The sequence below is a fragment of the Leucopleurus acutus genome (assembly GCF_964270905.1).
Source record: "Leucopleurus acutus genome assembly, chromosome: 3".
Taxonomy (NCBI): domain Eukaryota; kingdom Metazoa; phylum Chordata; class Mammalia; order Artiodactyla; family Delphinidae; genus Leucopleurus; species Leucopleurus acutus.
In genome coordinates, this window is record NC_139145.1 from 162,004,363 (window position 1) to 162,027,113 (window position 22,751).

The 22,751-nt window shown below is 42.3% G+C and overlaps 1 protein-coding gene across 1 annotated transcript in view; it reads left to right on the forward strand.

The window, feature by feature from the left end:
- The window catches only part of MYO10 (myosin X), a 218,403-nt gene that overhangs the window by 135,732 nt on the left and 59,920 nt on the right, over nucleotides 1-22,751 (forward strand). Inside the window, 10 exon segments of the mRNA XM_082836186.1 lie at nucleotides 105-234; nucleotides 1,580-1,698; nucleotides 2,646-2,792; nucleotides 3,856-3,956; nucleotides 4,068-4,134; nucleotides 4,653-4,745; nucleotides 5,163-5,231; nucleotides 6,178-6,260; nucleotides 8,407-8,515; nucleotides 10,864-10,944. Of these exon segments, the coding sequence (XP_082692312.1) occupies nucleotides 105-234; nucleotides 1,580-1,698; nucleotides 2,646-2,792; nucleotides 3,856-3,956; nucleotides 4,068-4,134; nucleotides 4,653-4,745; nucleotides 5,163-5,231; nucleotides 6,178-6,260; nucleotides 8,407-8,515; nucleotides 10,864-10,944 (999 nt within the window).

Below are 22,751 nucleotides of genomic sequence, written 5' to 3' on the forward strand. Positions count from 1 at the left end.
GCTTTCTTGCCTTGAGAATAATACTTAATAACTTTACTGAGGAAGGAGTATTTTTCATTTTCTTTAGTATGAAAACAGATTAAAAATTAAATATTTTCTTCTAGATGGCAATGGAGGTAATGCAGTTTAGCAAGGAAGAAGTTCGGGAAGTTTTGAGGTTGCTTGCTGGTATATTGCATCTTGGGAACATAGAATTTATCACTGCTGGTGGAGCACAAGTTTCCTTCAAAACAGGTAAGATTGTTCCTCCCTCCTTTACTTCCTTGACTTTTGCCTCATAGGAAACATAGGTCTAAAATCCTTACCATCTGGTCTTTAACAGAAAAAATTTTTCGAGCCCTTGAATAAGAGCTACAGAGCTTTGTATCTGATGTGAACGGTCAGCTAATAAAGGGTCAAAGCATCTGACAAGTGATTACTGGCTGTGTTCTCGTGTTTACTAAGAAAGAAGGACAGTGGGCCCAATAAGAGGAAATAGGAGCGACAAGAATTGGATGTAGGAGAAATGTTATGAATCAGGCATGAGTGTTGCCATAGCTATTCATGGTTATTGAAGGCTGCCATAGTGGAATGGTTAAGACCATTAGTTTTCAAGCCAGAATAATTGGTTCGGAGCCCAGCTCTGCCGCAAGCTGTTTCCTTGGGTTACTTATCCCTTCAGTACTTGTGACTTCTCATCTGTGAAGTGCACGACAGAGATGTGTTGTCAAGATTGAGTTAATAGACACATAACAATATCAGTTATCATTTTCCTGGAGTGATTTATCTTTTAAACTTTTCTGATAGACGCAATGGACAAGGACATGGAGGCTGGGAATTGGATGAGTTGAAGTTGAAAGTAGCCCTAGAGTTGCCCAGGGCTGCAGGCCTGTTGTTCTCAAACGTTTGCTCCCAGTGCCTCTTAATAACTTTAAAATCACAGAGAATTCCGAAGAGCTTTTGTTCCTGTGGGTCATATCTGTTGATGTTTACCGCATTAGAAATTAAAACAGAGGCAGTTAAAAAAAATAAATTTGCTCCAAAATAACCATAATAAACCCATTGCATATAATACAATAAATATCATCATTTTCTTTGAAAGACCATCTTCCAAAACAAACCAAAACAAATCAGTGAAGAGTGACATTGTCTAACGATTTTGTAAATTTTTACAATATCTGATGTAACAGAGGACAGCTGGATTCTCCTGCTTCTGCCTTCAGTTTGTTGGGCTACCTCATGTCATGTAGCCTCTGGGATATTCTTCTGTATACTGGTGAGGGAATGAGAGTGAAAAATCAAATAACATCTTAGTCTTATTATTGAAATAGTTATGACCTTGCAAACCTCTTGGGGGTCTTGGGGAACCCACCTCGGGGTCTTTGGACCATACTCGGTCCAAGCACCAGGTTCTTTGCTGTAAACCTAAGACTTATTAAAGGAGTGAATAACCTACCAGAAGAATGTGTGTCCTGTAGGTCTTGCCTGAGGGACTTAGGAATATTCTCTGCTTTACTGTGTCGCTCTGTGGAGTTGGCTTTGCACCCATTCGGGGTCCCATGGCCTGTGTGTCCACGTTTGCCTTGTCCTTCCTCCCCAGCCTTGGGCAGGTCTGCAGAGTTACTTGGGTTGGACCCAGCACAGCTCACAGATGCCTTGACCCAGAGATCCATGTCCCTCCGGGGGGAGGAGATCCTGACGCCTCTCAACGTTCAACAGGTAGGCGTGTGGCCCTCAAAGCAACTTTTCAAGATGCTCCTGGGTCTGCAGATCTGTGGCTTTGATTCGAATAAGTAGCTGCAGTGAACCATTTGAATGAGTTTGGCTCAGGATCAAAATAAAGAAGACATCCACGCTGAGGGGGGTACACAAAGTGGTTCAGTTGTCTTCTTAGAGACGGTGTAGCAGAGTCATTAGGAGAAAGGGGCCTGATGGACATTTCCCGAGTTTGAGCCTTGCCTCTTCGGCTTATTATATTTTGTTCTTGGGAAATTTATTCACTGTGCCTCAGTTTCCTCCTCTGTAAGACAAGGATAATTATACCGAATTCATAGGATTCTAGTAAGGATGATAATAAAAATATATATGCTAAATGCTTCATGACTGGTGCAGAGTAAGAATTCCATAAACATTGGCTGTAATAATAATTATTATTATTATTAATGAAAACAGTGCAACAGTATGTTGTATTACTTATTTTTGTTTCTGCTACTGCCTTGAGCCTCTTATATGCGCTAGCCCATCTCACAGCTGTTTCTTGACTGGGTAAGTAGAAACGCTAAGCATGCCAGGAAGAAAACTTTTATGTGTACAGAGTGAAATATGAGAAGGTGATAATGAGAGAGGTCAGGTCTTAATTATTGTTTGAAACCTGATAAAATTTGTAGCTGTGGGTTCAGATCCTTTCTTACAACTCAGTCTATAAAGTTGAATTCGAAAGCCTGACTTCAAGGACTTCTTGGTGAATCGTGCTGTAAAGTGGATAAGCAGGCTCCAGGCTACCCTTTCTTTAGACAGCTGTGTTATCCTAGACGGTATTGGCTTACCTGACATGGGGTGCATAGATGTTGAGTGAGTGTGTCTCCCGAGTGGGGCGGGGATGGACTTGCCTGTCTGGGCTGCCCGGGGTCATCTGGGCACCGTGGCCCTGTCTCCTCTCCCCACAGGCAGCAGACAGCAGGGACTCCTTGGCCATGGCGCTTTACGCACGCTGCTTCGAGTGGGTGATCAAGAAGATCAACGGCAGGATCAAAGGCAAAGATGACTTCAAGTCTGTCGGCATCCTTGACATCTTTGGATTTGAAAACTTTGAGGTATGCTTCCAGCGAGTGGGATAATCTTAAGCAAGCCTCTTGAAACAAACATTGATATGTTTCTCTGCAGATTTTTTTTTTTTTTTTTTTTTTTTTTTGCGGTACGTGGGCCTCTCACTGTTGCGGCCTCTCCCATTGCGGAGCACAGGCTCCGGACACGCAGGCTCAGCGGCCATGGCTCACGGGCCCAGCCGTTCCACGGCACGTGGGATCTTCCCGGACCGGGGCACGAACCCGTGTCCCCTGCAACGGCAGGCGGACTCCCAACCACTGCGCTACCAGGGAAGCCCTTTTTTTGCCTTTTTAAAAAAATGTTTTATTGGAGTATAGTCGATTTACAATGTTGTGTTAGTTTCTGCTGTACAGCAAAGTGAATCAGTTATACATACACATCTATCCACTCTTTTTTAGATTCTTTTCCCATATAGGTCATTACAGAGTGTTGAGTGGTGTTCCCTGTGCTCTACAGTAGGTCCTTACTAGTTATCTGTTTTATATATAGTAGTGTGTACATGTCAATCCCAATCTCCCAATTTATCCTTCCCCCCCTTTCCCCCATGGTTACCATAAGATTGTTTTCTACATCTATGACTATTTCTGTTTTGTAGATAAGTTCATTTGTACCATTTTTTTTTAGATTCCACATATAAGTGATATCATATGGTATTTGTCTTTGACTTACTTCACTCAGTATGACAATCTCTAGGTCCATTCATGTTGCTGCAGATGGCATTATTTCATTTTTTTTTTTATGGCTGAGTAATATTCTGTTGTATATATGTACCACGTCTTCTTTATCCATTCCTCTGTTGATGGACGCGTAGGTTGCTTCCATGTCCTGGCTATTATACATAGTGCTGCAGTGAACATTGGGGTGCATGTATCTTTCTGAATTATGGTCTTCTCTGGATATATGCACGGGAGTGGGACTGCAGGATCGTATGGTAGCTGTATTTTTAGTTTTTTAAGGAACCTCCATACCTTTCTCCATCGTGGCTTGTTTGGCCTTTTTATGTAATAGTCAGGGCTCTAAAGACACTTGTTGAATGGTTTCCTCCCTTAGGTGAATCACTTTGAGCAGTTCAATATAAACTATGCAAATGAGAAGCTTCAGGAGTATTTCAACAAGCATATCTTTTCTTTAGAACAACTGGAATATAGCAGGTAAGCACTCATCAAATTCCATTTCAAATTTTTTAAGAAAATGAGCCCCTCCATTGGATAGTTTTGAAGCTATATTTGACTACAACCTGGCCCTTTTTAATCTTTGCACAGAGAAGGCTTAGTGTGGGAAGACATTGACTGGATAGACAATGGAGAATGCCTGGACTTGATTGAGAAGGTAACACACTGTTGAAGAATTGGTAACAGTCCCAAGGGTGTCCAGCTGGGCTGATTCATATTTATGGGAACAAAACAGCTTGTACTAACACGCACATCAAAGATGTGAATGTTTAGAGCACAGTGGACCGTTTGGAAACATACATGTAAATGTGCAAGGTTGCATTTAAATACTTGGCTGCTTCAAACCCATTGTCTCGTTGAAGTCAATATTTTAAGAATCAACAGTGTGCAAATTGGCTTCCCATAGATTTTAAGTCGTCATCAAAAACTTTGCAGTTCCGATAGTGGATTGGCCAGTTGTAAAAGTTTTGTCCACCAAATTGCAGGGGGTTCAGTTTTTTTAGTGTGGAATGAACTAGATTTCTTAATAGTGTGTCTTTCTGAATTTTTCATTCTGAGAAGTTATTATGCCTTTTTGACCACTTACTTGATAGAGAGTAGAGAGGAAAGGAGCTGTAAAAATAAACAGAGCCAAAACCTTCTAATTCATATTTAACTTTTTTTCCCCTCTTCTAGAAACTTGGTCTCCTAGCCCTTATCAATGAAGAAAGCCATTTTCCTCAAGCCACAGACGGCACCTTATTGGAGAAGTTACACACTCAGCATGCTGTATGTCCAAACCTGCCAGTTCCTCCTTGTGTCTGAATAGCACATCTGTGGATTAAGATGTGACACATGACAGATCTCGGTGCTGTTGACCCTACTGTGCCTCCCACAGTGAATTTTTTTTCCTCAAACGAAAGCTTTTCTCTGCTCTAACTAAATGGAAATAAGCCAAAGGCATAGATTGTAGGCTGCTTGTCAGAATATGCCCATGTTTAGCTAGTGTATAAAATTTAACATTTTTAACCTAATGCAATGACACAGACCAGAATTGCCTGGTTTTGATGAAGTGCATCACACGATGTGTCCTAAACCTCTGATAGGTCGTGGGCTTTGCAATTGTTTTCGCTGTCAGTTATAGTTATACTGTCAGGAAATCAGTGAGTGAAATTAGGCATTTCTATTTGTTTTGTTTTTTTTTAGAATAACCACTTTTACGTGAAGCCCAGAGTTGCAGTCAACAATTTTGGAGTGAAACACTATGCTGGAGAGGTAACTCCCTTTTTTTTTTTTTAATTTATTTTATTGATGGATAATTGATTTACAATGTTGTGGTAATTTCTGCTGTACAGCAAAGTGATTCAGTTATTATGTTCTTTTTCCATTATGGTTTATCACGGGATATTGAATATATTTCTCTGTGCTATACAGTAGGACCTTGTTTATTCATTCTATATATGAGTTTGCATCTGCTAATCCCAAACTTCCAATGCAACCCTCTCCTCCTCCCCCCTCCCCCCTCCCCCCTCCCCCTTGGCAACCACAAGTCTGTTCTCTAAGTCTGTGAGTCTGTTTCTGTTTCGTAGATAAGTTCATTTGTGTCATATTTTAGATTCCACATATAAGTGATATCATATGGTATTTGTCTTTCTCTTTGTGACCTCACTTAGTATGATAATCTCTAGGTCCATCCATGTTGCTGCAAATGGCATTATTTCATTCTTTTATACAAATAGTTGAGTAGTATTCCATTGTATACATGTACCACATCTTCTTTATCCATTCCTCTGTCAATGAATGTCTAGTTTGCTTGCGTGTCTTGGCTATCGTAAATAGTGCTGCTGTGAACATAGGGGGTGCGTGTATCTTTTGAACTAGAGTTTTGTCCGGATGTGTGCCCAGGAGTGGGATTGCTGGATCACATGGCAACTCTCTTGTTAGTTTTTTGAGGAACCTCCGTACTGTTTTGTGTAGTGGCTGCACCAGCTTAGTGTAGGAGGGTTCCCTTTTCTCCACACCCTTGGAGAGGTAACTTCTTAATCAAGATCCTTGCTGATACTTGCCCATTTGGTATTTAGAGAATAGTAATTTCAGAAGCCAATCATAAATATATTGAGCTAACATCTTGCCGTGGACCCAGCTTTTAAAGGGGATGCTGATGGCCCGAAGTGATTCTTTTGATCAGTTCCGCCTTCTCTTGTTTATTTTGGAAAACCAGGTGCAGTATGACGTGCGGGGCATCTTGGAGAAGAACAGAGATACCTTCAGGGATGATCTTCTCAACTTGCTGAGGGAAAGCCGGTGCGTCAGTCTTCTCCCCGAGATGTCAGACTGATGTTTGTGCGGATGCTTTTAATTCACGAATACAGGAAAAATTAATGTGTGGGCAATTGGTTTATCATCTTCTTCCCCGGGCAGTATTTCATCAAGAAAGTGATCCGAGAGATACAAAATGGTACTCGCGGTAGTGACTACCATTTAATGAGGTAGCATTGGAATAGTAAATCCATTATGTTATGCAGGTGAGGAAATTAAGACTCACAGTGATTAAGTGACTTGCCCGAGATCCCTCAACTAGATTTGATCTGGTCTGCTTGGCCCAGGGACCTAAGATTTTAACCAGTATGACCTACCGTCTTCATAGCAAGCTTAGAGCTGTGCGTTAAATTGACTTCGGCCTCGGGTGTGTCGGACCCTATGTCTCTCATTAGTGTAAGGGGTATCGAGAGAAATAAACAAGTATTATTCAGCTAAAATGATAGATTAATTACCCATTCATTTATTCATTCATGAATTGTAAATTCACATCATTAAACCAGTAGTTAAGGAAAACATGCTGAAAGTTTTAGTGATTAGTTTAGCTATTTGTATGTATTAAACCAGGAGCCTTCCTATTTTTAGGAGCCTTTGTGAGAGAGAAAGGAGGAAAACAACCCTTGCCTTAAAGTTGTCAATACCTGTATCAGATCCAGCGTGAGTCTCTAACACACATATTTAATATCTAAGGAGGGAAAGCACAATTACGAAAAAGCTGGAATACTTTTAGAAATGAAAGTATTAGGTGACCACCCTGTCACTTAGAATTGGGGTGAAGGGAACCCCTCTAAAGTGTCAGCTTAGAAGCTCAGGGTGGAAGTGTTTGATCTTTCAACTTGTTTTAACCCTCTTTTATGAGGATTCCCTAATTACAACCTTGTCAGCTATTTCTATTTTTAGATAAGTTTTCAGGCCTGTAAAAATGGCGACGTTTTAAAAATACCATAGCAGGTTACCTATCTCTCAAAGCAGATTTAAAGTGATGCATTTAAATAAAAGCAGTGTCTTGAGGTTACCTGGAACATTTTGTTGTGAAAAAGAGCACAGGCCTGGAGACCCGCGAGATGGCCTTTCACTGGTTGCCGCTGTCATGACGTCAAGTGGTTGTGGAAGTGGGGTGAAGAACGTTGTTTCAGCCCCAGGTTTCTCTCTGTAGAAGGAGGGGCTTGGCCTATTTGCTGCACCTGCTCTCTTTTGCCTTTGGCATCTGTGACGTTTTAATGGGTAAAACTCCAAAGCACTCAAAGCACAGAGAAGTTCAAAGAGCGAGGATGAAACATCACCCTGGGATGCAAGTGAAAAAGGGTCAAGCAGAAGAGAAGTGATGAGGGAAGTGCTGGCGTTGTCCCCCTGAGGGGCGCGGATGCCCGACCGCCTCATTCCTGGTCCCCGCGAAGGCACCCCCCCACACACACACCCCAGCCCGGTTTTATAGCCCAGAGCATCTTCCGTGCACGGAAGATAAAAAAAAACTTCTGAGAAGCCTTTTACTCTCTCAGTAGTGGCGGTAGATTTTACAGAACTTTTAAATAATAATAACAACAAACTTCAGCACTTAGGATGTGTCAGGCATCACGCTCAGCCTTTTGCCTTCGTTTCCTCATTTCATTCTCACCCCAGCTGTGTAGAATAAATCCTAAAGTGGCCCCCATTTTCCAGATTAAAAGAACAGGCCTAGAGAGAGGCAAGCATCGTGTCTAAGTCACACAACTAGGAAGTGGCGGCGGGGGTGGGGGGCGGGCTCACTCCAGAGTTAGCATCCTTCCACCCGTTACCTGGTCGCATCTTCGTAACTCTGCGGTGCAGGAGACAAACCCCTCCCTTCTACAGGGCGTGGAGACTGCAGAAGCTCTGCAGAGCTCAGCGGTCCTAAGTGGCTTGTCGCCCTGAGTCATCTTCATCCCAATCCCCTTCTCTTCTGTAAGACTCTGGTGCTCCGAAGCGGCCATGTCTGTTTTCAGTGCCTAAAGCTCTTTGGGAGTGGTTGGTGTGAAATCTTTGGACACTGTCTTAGCTCTTCCAGGCCTTGGTGTGTTATTTTCAGTGGGGAAATGCATTGTGATTACAGTAATCCAGCACCTCATAACCGGGTGTGCACCCCTCACGGCCCTCCTGCTCTCCGCTCACACAGATTCGACTTCATCTACGACCTCTTTGAACACGTTTCAAGCCGCACGAACCAGGATACCTTGAAATGTGGAAGCAAACATCGGCGGCCCACGGTCAGCTCGCAATTCAAGGTTAGTCTACGCTGCTGGCCTGGACGGATCCATCTTTATTGTGATTTTAAGAATTGAAAATAGGAAATGGGTATCTGTGAGGTCTATGAAAGTGTTTATTATTATTATTTTTTCTATCATCCTTTTAAACCAGTCAGGGCTCTAGGAAAAAAATATACTTTTCTTTTTTTCTGAGCCAGATGAAAACAAAAATGTAGATTTTTTTTTTTTTGTCAAAAATAAATAGCTACTTATTCTAAGCTTACGAAATAGTAAGTCTTCATAAGAAGGACTGTTTGGTCGTTTGGGATCACTCTGATTTGTATTTAAAGACTCATGTGCATATAAAGTATCTTTCTTCCTGTGTCCGGATTGTTTTTCTTTTTCCCAGGTATGTTTACAGTATCGTAACTAGGAAGAATAACCAAGTGCATGGTTAAACAAGATCAGTGTCAGTTACCTTGTCCAGATGTCTAGAATTCAGGGAAAATAAGAAACATTCTTACGTGCATTTTAAGTATGTAAGCCTTTTAGGTAGTTTAGAGGCAGATAACATGAAGACCATTTCTCTAACTTAATTGTTCTGCTTTACCCCCAAATCTTAGCATGAGGGGGAGCTGGAGGCATGTCAGTCAACAGACCTTTATTAAATTTGCCCTCTGGGAGGCTCTCTTCCATTTAGTTAATCAAAGTTGGATGCTTTCGAGGCGGTGGGCGAGTTCTGTGTTAAGGTCTGTTTACAGCATGGTTGGGGATGAACTGGACCCACAGCACCACAGCTGACAGTGCTGGGCAGGTGTGACCCTTACAGGATACAATAATAATGATAGCTGCCGTTTATTATACACCCTCTATGTTCCAGTCATTGGGCTAATCACTTTATATATGCTACCTTGTTCACTTCTCCCATATTCTTAGAAGTATGTATTACTGTCCCCACTTTATAGATGAGGAAGCTGAGGTTTAGGGAATGGAGGCTTGCTCAGTCCCTCTGAGGACTGAAGCTAGGATTTGAATTGAACCTGGGTCTGACTGTAAACGCTAGGCTCTTAATCATCCAGCGGCGTTGTTACATTGTCTTTTTCTAGGTCATTGTTGCCTGGAGTTGTCTTGGAAGGCTTTATGGATGTTTGGGACTTAAATTGGACTAGGAATCAAGGAAATGGAAGAGAGTGGGCAGGGCTTCCAGGCAGAGACAAGGGCAAGAGGCAGACTCCTGAGTCAGGAATGTGAGACCTGTTCCCAGAGGACGGGACACCTTGTAGGAAGTTAAATGGGTACCATACCAGAGTATGAAGGGCCATGAATTCCAGGACATTCTGTCATCTGTGAGAAATCCTAAAGCTTTCTGAGCACAGAAGTAACTAATCAATGTAGTAGACAACCTAGTTTCTTCAACAGTAAAATTGTAAGAAGAAAGAAACACGCAGATGGAGAGGGAGGGAAAACCAACGGATTAAAATAGACTGAGTAGATATAGCAACCAACTACACTACTACGGGGACCTTATTTGCATTCTGATTTCAAAGAATACGCTGTTTAAAAATTATGAAATTCGAGCCAGTTGAGTGTTTTAAAATGAAACGAGCTAGTTGCACCTTTTCACATTGATATTAAGGAATTTGTGTTAAATCTTTTCAGGAATGATATTATGGTTACCTCTGTATGTTTTAAAGTTTTTAGCGTTTGATAATACATAGTGAAATATTGAGGAATGAAGTAACACAGTGTCTGGGATTTGCTTCTCTACTAGAAGTGGGCGTGATGTGTACGGGGACAGGGATGAGATGAGGTGAGATGAGCCGGCGGCCGAAGCTGATGATGGGTACCCATCACATGCTCTGTCTGCTTTGGTAAATGTTAAAAAATCTTCACAATTTAAAAAACACTTAAAGAAAAGACAGTAGTATTTCAGAAGATTGATCTGCCTGGTGATTTGAAGGAAGAATGAGAGATTTTAGCTCAGAGACCAGTGAGGTACTGGTATAAGCTGTCATTTTGATGGAAATAATTAATTAAGAGGAACAACTTCAGTGGAGAGTGGATACTTCTCAGGTTTTCTATATAAACATTGAAATATCCCAGGGTGGTTTTTTTGCTGGTTAACAGAACAGATTTTTTTCTTTTTTTTTTTTTTAATGGTACTATGTCAAGGCAGTCATAAATGAGTTTTGCATATGTAAAATAACTTCTATGACAATTATAATACCATTGTTTTATTAGAATGACATGATTAAAAATGAAAATGCTATTATTCCTCAGATGTATATTGTTTTCTTTTTCTTGTTCCTGATGAGTGCCTAGGGTGCTGAGAAATTTAAAGACATAATAAGAGACTAAATCAACATATACTTTTTCCTTCCTAATAGGACTCCCTGCATTCCTTAATGGCAACGCTAAGCTCCTCTAATCCTTTCTTTGTTCGCTGTATCAAGCCAAACATGCAGAAGGTAAGATTTACAACCAGACTGACACTGTCTTATTTAAGGACACCGCCTCCTGGTGTGGTGACTCAGAGATTTGGTTTCTCCAAAGTCCTTTCATTATAGATGGTTGGAAATGTATATGACATTATTATAACATAACATTCACTGGAAAAGAATCCCTTTGTCTTTTGGGCCTATTTGTCTGCTTTTGAACGATGCCATTATGCTTTAGAGAAATCTGGTTTAAAAGAAAACATCGTGAAGCCTTCGCATTTTTATTTTAAGCATTGGTTTGAAATTCTTGGGCAAGCTGCAGAATGGGATATACCTTTTTTGGAAGAAATGATTGGTGTGTTTTTTGTTGTGGTAGAGCTCTTTTTCATTTTATTTTCTTTTGCTTTATTGTTAAACATGACAGAGTGTCTGTATTCTAAGTAGTAATGATGGATTTTAAGGACTTTGACTGGTTGGTTGTAACTAACTAGAAGACTCCTGTCGTCGGAGGAAGTTTTTGTGTCTAGGCTGTTGGTTTTAGCTTTTCAATGCCGTATCCCAATCAGAAACAATGTGAGTTTTATACAGAGAGTCTATCTGAACAAAAAAGATTTAGTATTAGGTGAATGCAGCTGTTGAGTCTAAGGCTAAATGGGCAACTTGCCGTGAAGTGCTGTTAAAAAACTGAAATTATTTCGATTTGGCAAACATCTGCTCTTAGTTACCCCTGTGAAGAAAGGAAATCCCCCAACAAAATAATAATGTCAAGGGCCTCTCATGTGGAAGAACTAGATGCTATCCTCATAAGGATTAAGATAAGGAATCTGACCTGAACTGTTTCCCATGAGACTGTTAGGTTCCATAATGCCGCTGTCAATAACTTTGCTGGTGCTAAATCTTATTTTTATTTTGTTTACCAGTTACCTCTAACTTAATATTACAGCGATTCCTCACTTAGAGTTTAAGGGGTTTTTTATAAGAACCACAGTGTTGAATTCTGTCTTCTAGAAAGGCAAAACTCAATGAGGGGAGAATAATCCGTTTGGTTTGTTACCTTACTCTGAGGTGTGATGGGGAGAGTTTGGCATTTGTGCGGCGTAACGTAGCTGGGACTGGGGTTCTGTAGATCTGTGATGACTTAGTGTGCATCGGTTCTGGTAGTTGACGTAGTAACTCATCTTTCCATTTCTCAAATTTATAGTAAAATGTTTTAGGTTATCACAAAAAAACGGCAACTAAGGTAACCATACATAGCTTGTGTTGACATGATGTTGGAAATTAATAGTTAAACCATAACCACGTACCACGTCAGCTGGCTTCTATCCACCTGCTGTGCTTTATAAAACCCCAATGGGCAGGATCTACAAGATGATATAAATGGGCTTTGCGTTTGGGGTCTACGTTCACAGGAGCTGTGTGACCTCTGCCAGTGTTTCTTCCTTTTACGACAGGGTAATAATACCATCGCTTAAAGATGTATGTTTCCCCCCAATTTAAGGTCTTGGGTATCGAGATGCCTCTTGCAGCTTCTTGGCGAACCACAGGTTAAGTGCGAACTCTCTTCTCTCTTCTTAGTGGTGCAGCAGTTGTGCAGTTTTACAGCCACGGGCACCTTAGAGTCAGAGAAATGGAGGGGACCTGCCGGTGCTTATTTATAAGGATAGAAATTTGAAATTTAAAATCTCAGTCCTCCACGTTTTTGTTTTCTCTCTCGGATGGCACGGACTTAGTTTTTCCTTTAAATCGTAACCACTTTTGAAATTAGGCCTGCTTGAAAACACATCAACAGCCAGAATGTTGAAGAAATTGCCTCTTTTTGATGTTTATTTTTCCTTGCTGGGACTTGGTTGTGCCTAATTGCTTTGGTGTTTGCATTTTACAAAATGACCCAAGCCCGGCTCTGGTTCCATTTCTGTTGGCTCACAGCCCTTTTCACCTCCTGACCCGTGGCAGGCACTGATTAATAACCTGCCAGCGGATGGGCTGAAGAAGACTTTGAAAAACATCTTGGTGCCATTTTCAAGGCACCCAGCAAGTCAGACATGAGAACTGACTTGTCTGAGGCCTAAGATGTAGGTGTGGTATTAAGTGCGAAGGGGCTGATTAGACTATAGAAATAGTAAATTACAACTCGCTTAGCGTTCATTTAGTTCCATTGCAAATATTGGAGTGTTACGGGTGATGATATATGAAATATATGTAAGCAACCCTCATTTAGAGTTTCTTACGACATTTCTTTTGTCCAAAGATAGATGCTTCTAGAAATCTCACAGGGAAAATCTTGCTTGCCTTTACCCAGAGATGGGGAATGTGTGTTTCCAGTCTTCACCTCATGCCCTCGTCAGGTCAGATGTTCATCACGGGGGCTTGAGAGGATGTATTCAGATGTACGTCTATGGAGGTGTTTTGTACATCATTCAGGCATGTAGATCATGGATCTGGGCAGCTTCTAGAGGTTTCTTTTGGCAATTCTGTGACCCAAAAGGCATAAGAACAATGGCTGTAAAGCCTGTGGCCTGGAGAACTGGGGCCTTAGAAAAAGTGGAGTAGCGGCTCGGTGCTTTTAGGAGCCTGTGCAGCACATCCAAGCCTCCCGTGGTGGCCTGGCGCGTGTGTGCACACGGCCCCCTGGGCCCCAGGCCTGTGGTACAGGCTGCCTCCTCTCCTTGGCAAGTGTGTGAGACTCAGGATGGGCACTTGGGCCCCAAGCATCTAGAAATCCTTTTGTGGGAATATTATGGGTTTTCGTTATTTGGGAATTTTATGTTTTGCTTTGAAAAGCTGGTGTAAGCGGGGAGAACATAACTGACATGCTGGAACAGTTATGTCAATTCAACTGTTATAGTATGTGGACTTCTTTCTTTTTGTGAACGATTTGTAGCTAATCTTGAGCGTTGCGAAGAAGACACTTCACTAACGTTGCTGAGAAGTCCTCCTGGCACTAAGTTATGAAGAAAATAAAGGCATACCTCTTGGTAGGGGCCGGCCTGCAGCCAGTTCTTTGCCTCAGATGGCACTGAAGGATACAGTCCTCCCCTCGGCTTAGAACTTCCAGTTTACAAAGGGCAAGCTTCTCCATCAGACAGTTTCTGGTGGGTGACGTGGCCTCATAGCTTTTTTCTGCTGTGGTTTGCTTTAGACAGTAGTGTTTCTGGCCAGAAGTGCCCAAACCAACCCCAGGAGGTTTCTATATCGAAGAAAACCTGCTTTGCCTCCTGAGAATCTCTCCCCAAGGGTGTCCCGTGATCTCTGCCTTCTCTCCCTGCCTGGTGCAAATAACTTCTAGTCGGAGAAGTCTGTTATTAACATTCCTCAGAAAACCCCTGAGGAGCTGCAGGACAGAATGAAAGAAGGGGACAGACGGATAAGTATCAGCAGAGCTGTCGGGGCGTGAGAACTGGTTGCGCTTCCCGGGCCCCGAGTGCGAGGCCGCGCCCACTTGCTGCAGGGGCAGAGCAGGGCTGTCGTGTGCAGCGTGCCTGGCTGGCTCTCCTCTCTCTTCTTCTGTGGGTTGGATGTGAGAAGCTCTCGGGTTCTAGGGGGAAGCATCCTTGACTCCTGCAGGGTCGTCTTTGAGCTTTGACCCAGCATCAGTGCATCCTCAAAGATTCTGTGAGGTCTTCTCCAAAAAGGCAGGATATGGGTGCCCTGAGTGGCCCTGACCCTGGGAGCTGCTGGGGGAAGGCTTCTAGCAGAGGTGGCTGCAGGGGGTCAGGTTCATCTAGGGGAAGAGTGAGGAAGAGGGGTGTCCGTGCCGAGGGGAGACCGGAGACCAGGCCTCCCAGGAGGGAAGCCGTGCGGTCTGTGCGCCAGACTGCAGTGGTATTTGCCGGAAAATGGAACATCGAGCAGGAGAATGAAGCTGGAGACACAGGACTGGCCTGGCTGTGGGCGTCTTGTCTTAAAGCACTGTCTCCAGGCCCCGAGACGTGAGGACTGTGACGCATGTCACACCGAAGTCGTCTTTAAGAGACTTCAGAGGAGGCCAGTGCTTTCCTCTTAAATGACTCCTGCTGACCTGTGTCCGTCTCTTTCATGGGGCCACTGCTGACACCAGACTAGGTCCCTCTTTTACACAACGCTCAGGACCACACATGAAGTGAGGACGCTGTGCTGGCATTAGGGAAACACGAGCCTTTTGTTTCCAGGGGCATCGTGATTTGATTAATGGCTTCACGAATCGAGCACGTTTAATCCTGGGGACTCATTTTGTGTGATCCAGGTGCTGCCTGCCATTTTTTTCCCTAGTTTTTTTTTTTTTTTTTTTAACAGAGGCCAAACATTTCTTTAAGTAATTCTGATGATACTGTAGCATATTTCCTACCTTGAATTATTTTTGTCCTATTTTATTCTTCCTAGATCTTTTTCTCTCATTTAATTCATCTTATTTCTCTTGAGCCTTACTGAAACTTTATTCCAATGACCCTTTACGTTTCTGTTTAGGCTTTGGTGTCTCTACCTCATTACTGTTTTCTGAATAAGGTATTCCACAAATACGGAAGACCTTGACCAAGTACAACTTTGCAGGGCCTGCCTCTGCCATCTTTGTGCCCCGCTGTGTAGCTCAGCCAGCATCCAGGCTGTCATATGTGCTCAGTAAACGTTGAATCAAATTGCTCATAAAAGGACACCATGGAGTTGCTCATGGTGTGTGAGTGCTTGACTTTGCCAAAGATGAAGACTTAACGCACTACCTTGAATCCTTACTGCTATGCGTTCCATTTTGGTCTGTTTAATTGTTTTTGGATCATCTTCGATTTGTATAGTTGGAAGTTACCCTAGGGATAACACCACTAGGTCAGTATTAGAGTGATGTCCTTACTCTGATCCAGTCTTTATGTTAATGTGTTATCTCTCCCTCTCCCAGCTGACCCCCTTCTCAGACATGGCGCCCCCCCCGGCCCCCGCCAAACCTCCAGGGTTTGGAGCCCTTTTGGGACAGCCAAGCACAGCACTGGAGACTCATTCACAAACACTTTGAGTTGGGCTGGGTGCTTCATGCTCAAGCACTCAGATCTCTAAGTGGGGTCCCCCTAGGGAATGTGTTCCCTGCCATGATTGGGCAAGGAGGTCTGGATGTGCAAATCTGCCAGATAACAAGGGTTTAACCTAGAAGGTTGAACACTGGATTTTAGCATTTTGATTGAACTTTCTGGAATTGTACATCATTCAGTCCAAACATCTATTACTGTATTGAATCGAAGACTCCCATGGTGGTAAAGGGCACCATTATTTATACATCACTGTGGAAGCAGAAGCTCTCCCTAGTTAACCAGGGCACGATGCTGTCTTATCTCCAGACGCTTGCTTTTTCATTTGCAAGAATGAAGTGGAGGTCATTCGTCCACCACAAATCCTTGCTTCACTGATAACACAGTTACACCTTGTCACCCTGTTTCCAGGCCTTTCTGTTTCACCGATGACTCTAGAGAGGAGTATTTAGACTACATTTAAAGGACAGCTGGACTCAGTGCAAGTACTTCCAATAGTGCCTGTGATTTTCAAAGACAATGAAAAGCTGTGATGAAATCCATGCACATCCGTGTATGGAATTACACCATGATGGTCAGCAAGTCACAGACACATTCAGGCAATTTGAGAGGGGAACATATTTGCGTTAAGAATTGATGAAATATGGTCGGTTTATCCCCTTTCAATGAGACACAAAAGGATCATCCTCCCTCTTCCTAAATAATTCCCAGGAACAGAGAATATACTCTTTCCTTACACCTAAAGGCACCCTGTTGTCTTTTTTAAAGCTCTTACTATTTATGGGAAAGGTTGTACTTGTACTGAATGAAATCTGCATTTCCACATCTTCCATTCACTGGTTTTCATCAGTGCATAGGTGGCCCTGCTCCACTCCCGCTGAGACATGGGGTGCAAGGTGCCCTGGGTCTAGCGAGCTCTGATACACAGAGGCCCCGCCCATGTGGGAAGGCTATTGCTCAGGTGCAGGGCCCCTGAAGCATCAGGATGAGATCGAAAGAGATCAAAGGTGTGTGACTGGGTATCTGTCCAGCCTATTGTCACTGAGCAGTTGTGTGACCTTGGGATTGTTTCCTTTTCTCCAAAGTGTGTAAAGTAATGGTGCCTGCTTAGGGGAGCAGTTGTAGGTATTAAATGAGGTAACGGGGACATGAAACAGCTACACTGCACTGTATGAAGCAGTCCATACTTGCGTGACGTGTTTGGGTTGGAAAATACACTCACTTCATCCTCACAAGGTTAACCCCCAGTTTAAGCTGAATCCAGGAAAAGCTAAGACTACTGCCAGACCTTTTCCTTTTTGAGTTTAGTTTTAAATCTCGTACCCTTGGCAGATTGTTGTAACGAGCTGCTGCTTTTTTTTTCCTTTTTCTTTTTTTAATTTCCTTTAGTCTTTTTTTTTTTCCGGTATGCGGGCCTCTCACTGTTGTGGTCTCTCCCGTTGCGGAGCACAGGCTCTGGACGCGCAGGCTCAGCGGCCGTGGCTCACGGGCCCAGCCGCTCCGCGGCATGTGGGATCTTCCCGGACCGGGGCACGAACCCGTGTCCCCTGCATCGGCAGGCGGACTCTCAACCACTGCGCCACCAGGGAAGCCCTCCTTTAGTCTTTGACATGGTTATGGGATGAACATTTTAATTTCATTTTTAAAAAAAAACTAATAGACCTTCTTTTGTAGAATATTTAAAAATTTACAGAAAATTTGATCATAGAGTACAGAGAGTTCCCATATCACTCTCCCCTCCAACACACACACACATACTTTCCCCTATTATTCACATCTTGCGTTAGTGTGGTACATTTGTTATCGTTAGTGAACCAGTATTGCTCTATTATTATTAAAATCCGAAGTTAACGTTAAAGTTCACCGTGTCGTATGATTGAGTTTTGACAAATGATACCATTGTGATGTGTCAAAGTGCTAAATGTTCATAATCTGTTCACAACACAGTGAACGTTTTTTTCAAGTAAAATTTTTTAAGAATAGGATAGTTTCTGATTGCCTGGCCGAAGGGTGAAGATTGAGAATGAAGTTTCTAGGGCACACAATCTGAATGACACTGCTTCACAGAGAAGAGACTGGTGAAAAAGTGGGGGAGGAGAGCGCGCATAGGAGAACTGGGAGCGAGGAGTTTTTAGAACTATCTGGACTGTCAGACTCTCAGTCCTCCCCAAATATACTTAGTCTTAACAGCCTTTGGAGATGATGCCACTTGCTCTGCATCCTTGCTGGAAAATGCCCACTTGGCATTCAGTAACCTTCCATAATTCTTCCTGGCTTTCTGACTGCCACTCCTGTTGCCTCTTCTCCTGTAACTGGAGCATTCTTTGCCAGCTTCTTTGACTTTTGAGAACATCACCTACCCACAACCTAAAAAAAAGGCAGCTCTGCCTTTCCAGGAAATTTTAGTAGAGGAAGCATTAAAGCTACCATTCTTCTCGCTAAACAAAACAATCCCGCTAAACCCCTCAGTGGTCACTTGAATCCTGTTTACCGAGTTGTCATGGCAACTATTCAGGAGCGCTATGCAAAGACCAGGATAAATAGCCAGAAATGAAACTGGGCTCAAGGGAGGGGAGTTGTTCTCAGGGTGGACTTTCCAAGATCACAACTAAATTGCTTGGTTTTGTCCTGGGGCGTTTTTCCTTTTGAATATTAGTCATCTTTGAAAATTCAGGGTCTTTGCACCTTCAAATGACTTTGCACGTTTGTTGGTGCATGCAAGGTAATTCGTTTACTCCGACGGTCAAAAGTATCTTCGGCAGTTGCTATCCCGCCAGCCTCACCAGGCTGGACTTCTTTCAGAAGAATCAGGAATTAAGCAAGCAGAGCCCAAGACACCACATAAAAGACTGGGAACAGCAGTGAGCTGAAGAAAGCCCGTTTTTGTGTCTGTCGGCTCAGATGCTTGTAGCCTGGACTGCTAAAGATGCGGCCATTTACAGTGGACAAAAGCTGAAGGGGGCAAAAGAAACCCAAGGTAGGGGTTTTTCTCTTATTTGCACTGCTTAAAAGTTTCACAGTGATCGCAGTACTGTAGACTTTTGTAGAGGAGTTTTTTAAGCCTGAGGAAAACAGGTTTTCGCCGTCTCTCTGAGTACCGGAAGTGTTTAGTTTCTAAACAAATGGGTAAGTGCTGATTTTGATTGCATGTACAAGTTTGAACTACTAATGCTTTGTAAAAACAAAAGACATAACCTCTTGGATAAGGCATTGATAACGCAATATATTTTTTGGTACGGAATTCATCTTGTGTAGGGAAAATCATGTTTGATATTAGGTTGCACGGGGAAATGGTGAGTGGTCGTTTCTTTTGTTTGAATTTGTTATGTCAAAGAATTTCCCTTTAAAAAATTATATGCTACTGTTTTGCAGCTTTTTCTTGCCCTGTGCTTTGTACCAACCTTTAAAGAAATCTGCACAAGAATCGGCATCTTTATAAGTTGTATTATAAACTGGTTGATACACAAGTATGGAACTGGGAAAAGTTACAGGAATTGAATGGTGGTTTGTTTAATATCATGTGCTTGTTTCACACAAGCATAAACTTGCCGATATTTTGCAATCTGCCCGGGAGAAACCTGACGAGACACATTTTGCTGAGATCCTCTGGTTCCCCAGAGTAGAAGTCCCTGAAGAAAGAACATGATAAAGAGCGTCTGAAATGCTAATCTCTGCCTCTGCTGCCACTTGAATGTGTTCAGCTGATTTCTATTCAGTTGCTAAAAGTGCCCTTTAAGGGAATAAGTGTTTTAAATGTGAAGGTGGTCTTTCATATTAAATTGAGTTACATTTAAAAGAAACGAATAATAATGTGGCTGCCTGCCACTTAGCCAAATCTGCTTTCCCCGAAATAAATTTCTAGTGCCAAGGGAAAACCGAATGTTAGAACATTTTATTTTTACCATCAGTTTTTTCAATCTTAAGGGTAATTAATCTGACATAAAATTAATAGCCATCATAAGAGAAAGATGAAGTGTAAGTCATCTTCAGGAAAGTACCACATATTTCTGACTCTTTCATCGTGTGGTACTTCTGGGTTTTCTCAACTGTGTTTCTGTGCTTAAACATATAGATCCGCAGTTCCAGAATCCTATTGTTCTTTGCAGTGAGGGAATACATCCACTCTCAGATGAGTAATATTTCACTCTCTCTGATGAGCACCATGGCATGGTGAAGGGTATGTTTTGCAAAGGCACCCCAGACTGCCCTGCTTGCTTCCCACCTGGGAGGTGGCATCTGCCACGATGGGTAAATATTTTCCCTGCACCCACTGTGAAGGGTAGCCACACCACCTCCCTGCAGCCCTCTGGCTGTACATTTTTTGGCTCATCTTGATGAACTTCTAGAATAGCATCCAGTCAGAACAGCAGCCCAGTCCAACATTTGAGCCATTCCCAGTCCCAGACCACCTATCAGACATAGGCAAACTGCGATCTTGTGTGTGTGTGTGTGTGTGTGTGTGTGTGTGTGTGTTTTCTAGCCTAAGTGGCTCCGTATTAATGTTTTTACCGGCAGCCCCCTTAATGTGAGATTTCTGTTTGTGACTTTGCTGTAAAACTCACCACTGCTCACCCAGCATCTGTACGAAGGATCGATTCTAAAAGCTGCATTTCCCCTCAATGACTGGAGCAAAGGGTCCGGGTTTTGGAGACCAGAGAATGGGTACTGGGGGAAGATTGCAGTGGGATGCTTGGGCTCAGAGTCTGAACGTCCCTGGCTTTTCTCAGACTTGGAGAAAGCTCTCTGCCTTCACCCGCTCCCCAGCATTTCCCTCTGTTGGCCTTTGACCCTGGGGAGTTCCCCTGTTCCTTCCTCAGGCCAGCTCTTTCCCTTATACTCAAAAATACTACTACAGTGAATAGTAGCTATTTATTAAACATCATTACAATAGTTACTAGGTTTTGCCTGCATCCCTCCCCAGTATAAAGGCGATACTTATTGCTTATAAAAGATTTGGAAAATTTGCAAAATACAAAGAAAAAAAACTCTTTGATTTACAGTTACCTATAATTTTACTACCAAGAGACAATCCTGCTTACATTTTGTTGTATATATACCTTTTCCTTTAAATTGGGATCATAGTCTACCTCAATTATGTAACTTACTTTTTTTAATCAATATTTTTTATTGAAGTATAGTTGATTTACAGTGTTGTATTAATTTCTGCTGTACAGCAAAGTGATTCAGTTATACACATATATACATTCTTTTTCATATTCTTTTCCATTATGGTTTATCACAGGATATTGAATATAGTTCTCTGTGCTATACAGTAGGACCTTGTTTATGCATTCTATACATAAAAGCTTACATCTGCTAACCCCAACTTCCCACTCCACCCTTCCCCAAACCCCCTCCCTGTTGGCAAACACCAGTCTGTTCTCTATGTCTGTGATTCTGTTTCTGTTTCATAGAAAGGTTCATTTGTGTCATATCTTAGATTCCACATAAAAGTGATATGGTATTTGTCTTTCTCTTTCTGCTTTACTTCACTTAGTATGATAATCTCTAGTTGCATCCATGTTGCTGCAAATGGCATTATTTTGTTCTTTTTATGGCTGAGTAGTATTCCATTGTATACATACACTGCATCTTCTTTATTCATTCATCTGTCAATGGACATTTAAGTTGTTCCTGTGTCTTAGCTATTGTTAACAGTGCTGCTATTAACGTAGGGGTAATAGCAGCAGAACGTAGGGGTCCGTGTATCTTTTTGAGTTATAGTTTTGTCTGGACATATGCCCAGGAGTGGAATTGCTGGATCATATGGTAATTCTGTTTTTATTAACATATCTTAAAGCATTCCTGTGCTTTTTTTCATGACTGTATACACTTGTCAGTGGCTGTGCTTTAAGTCAAATTTCTATTATTGGATTATTTCCTTTATTATTGTAAACAGTGCTGCTTACTGTATTATTCATGTGTGTAAATATTTGTGCTCATTTAAGGCTGTTTCCTTAAGGTAAATTCTCAGAAGTTTATTTGCTAAAATCAGAGTATGCACATTGTTATGACTTTGATGTATACATACACACATGGACAGCTTGGCCTTCATTAAGGCCAACAACAGGAAAAGTTTTTGCAATGTATAACAGGGGATTCAGAGCCTTACTATATAAAGAGCCCTCACAAATCAATAAGAAAATAACAAACATTTTAGTAGAAAAATGGGAAAAACACTTGAACAAGAAATTTGCAAAAGGTGTAATACAAATGAAAAATAACCTGACAACGTCAATAGTATAATCAAAGAAATAAAACTTAAAATAGTGAGGTAGTCTTGCCAATGTGAAGATTGGATGAGTTTTTGGTTTTCCGTTTTCAATAACATGTTTCAGGGGTCTGTGAATATTTGAGGAAACTCCCATTCATGTACTTTGCCACTGGGAGTTTAAATTGTTGGAGCCTTTCTGAAGGACAGTCTCATCCTGTCTTCCTGATTTAACTTCTTGCCTCCCCTGGGACCATAGTCCATCAGTTTTTCTCCCTTGGGCTGTAAAGGGTTCCTTCTCCCAGGATCCTATCTCCTTGCAGATACTTTCATTGTATTTAAATATATGTGTTTATTTATTTATGTAAAAGAAAGGGGAGGTGGGAGTGAATAGGAACTTGACCGGGTTCCCCTTAGAGCAGTCTTCTTTTCACTGCTGAACATTTCTAAAAAGAGTCCGTACCTGTTTTCTTACTTCTGAGGCTATGCCATCCAAGCCGCCTCTGCCTCTCTCCTGCTGAAAGCTTCCAGGTAGAGTTTTTCTTTGCCCTGCCCTCCTAATCTCCACCTCCCACCCCCAGGGCCGTGGCATCACCTGCCACCTCCTCCTTCCTGGCATTTCTCTGACCAAGCCT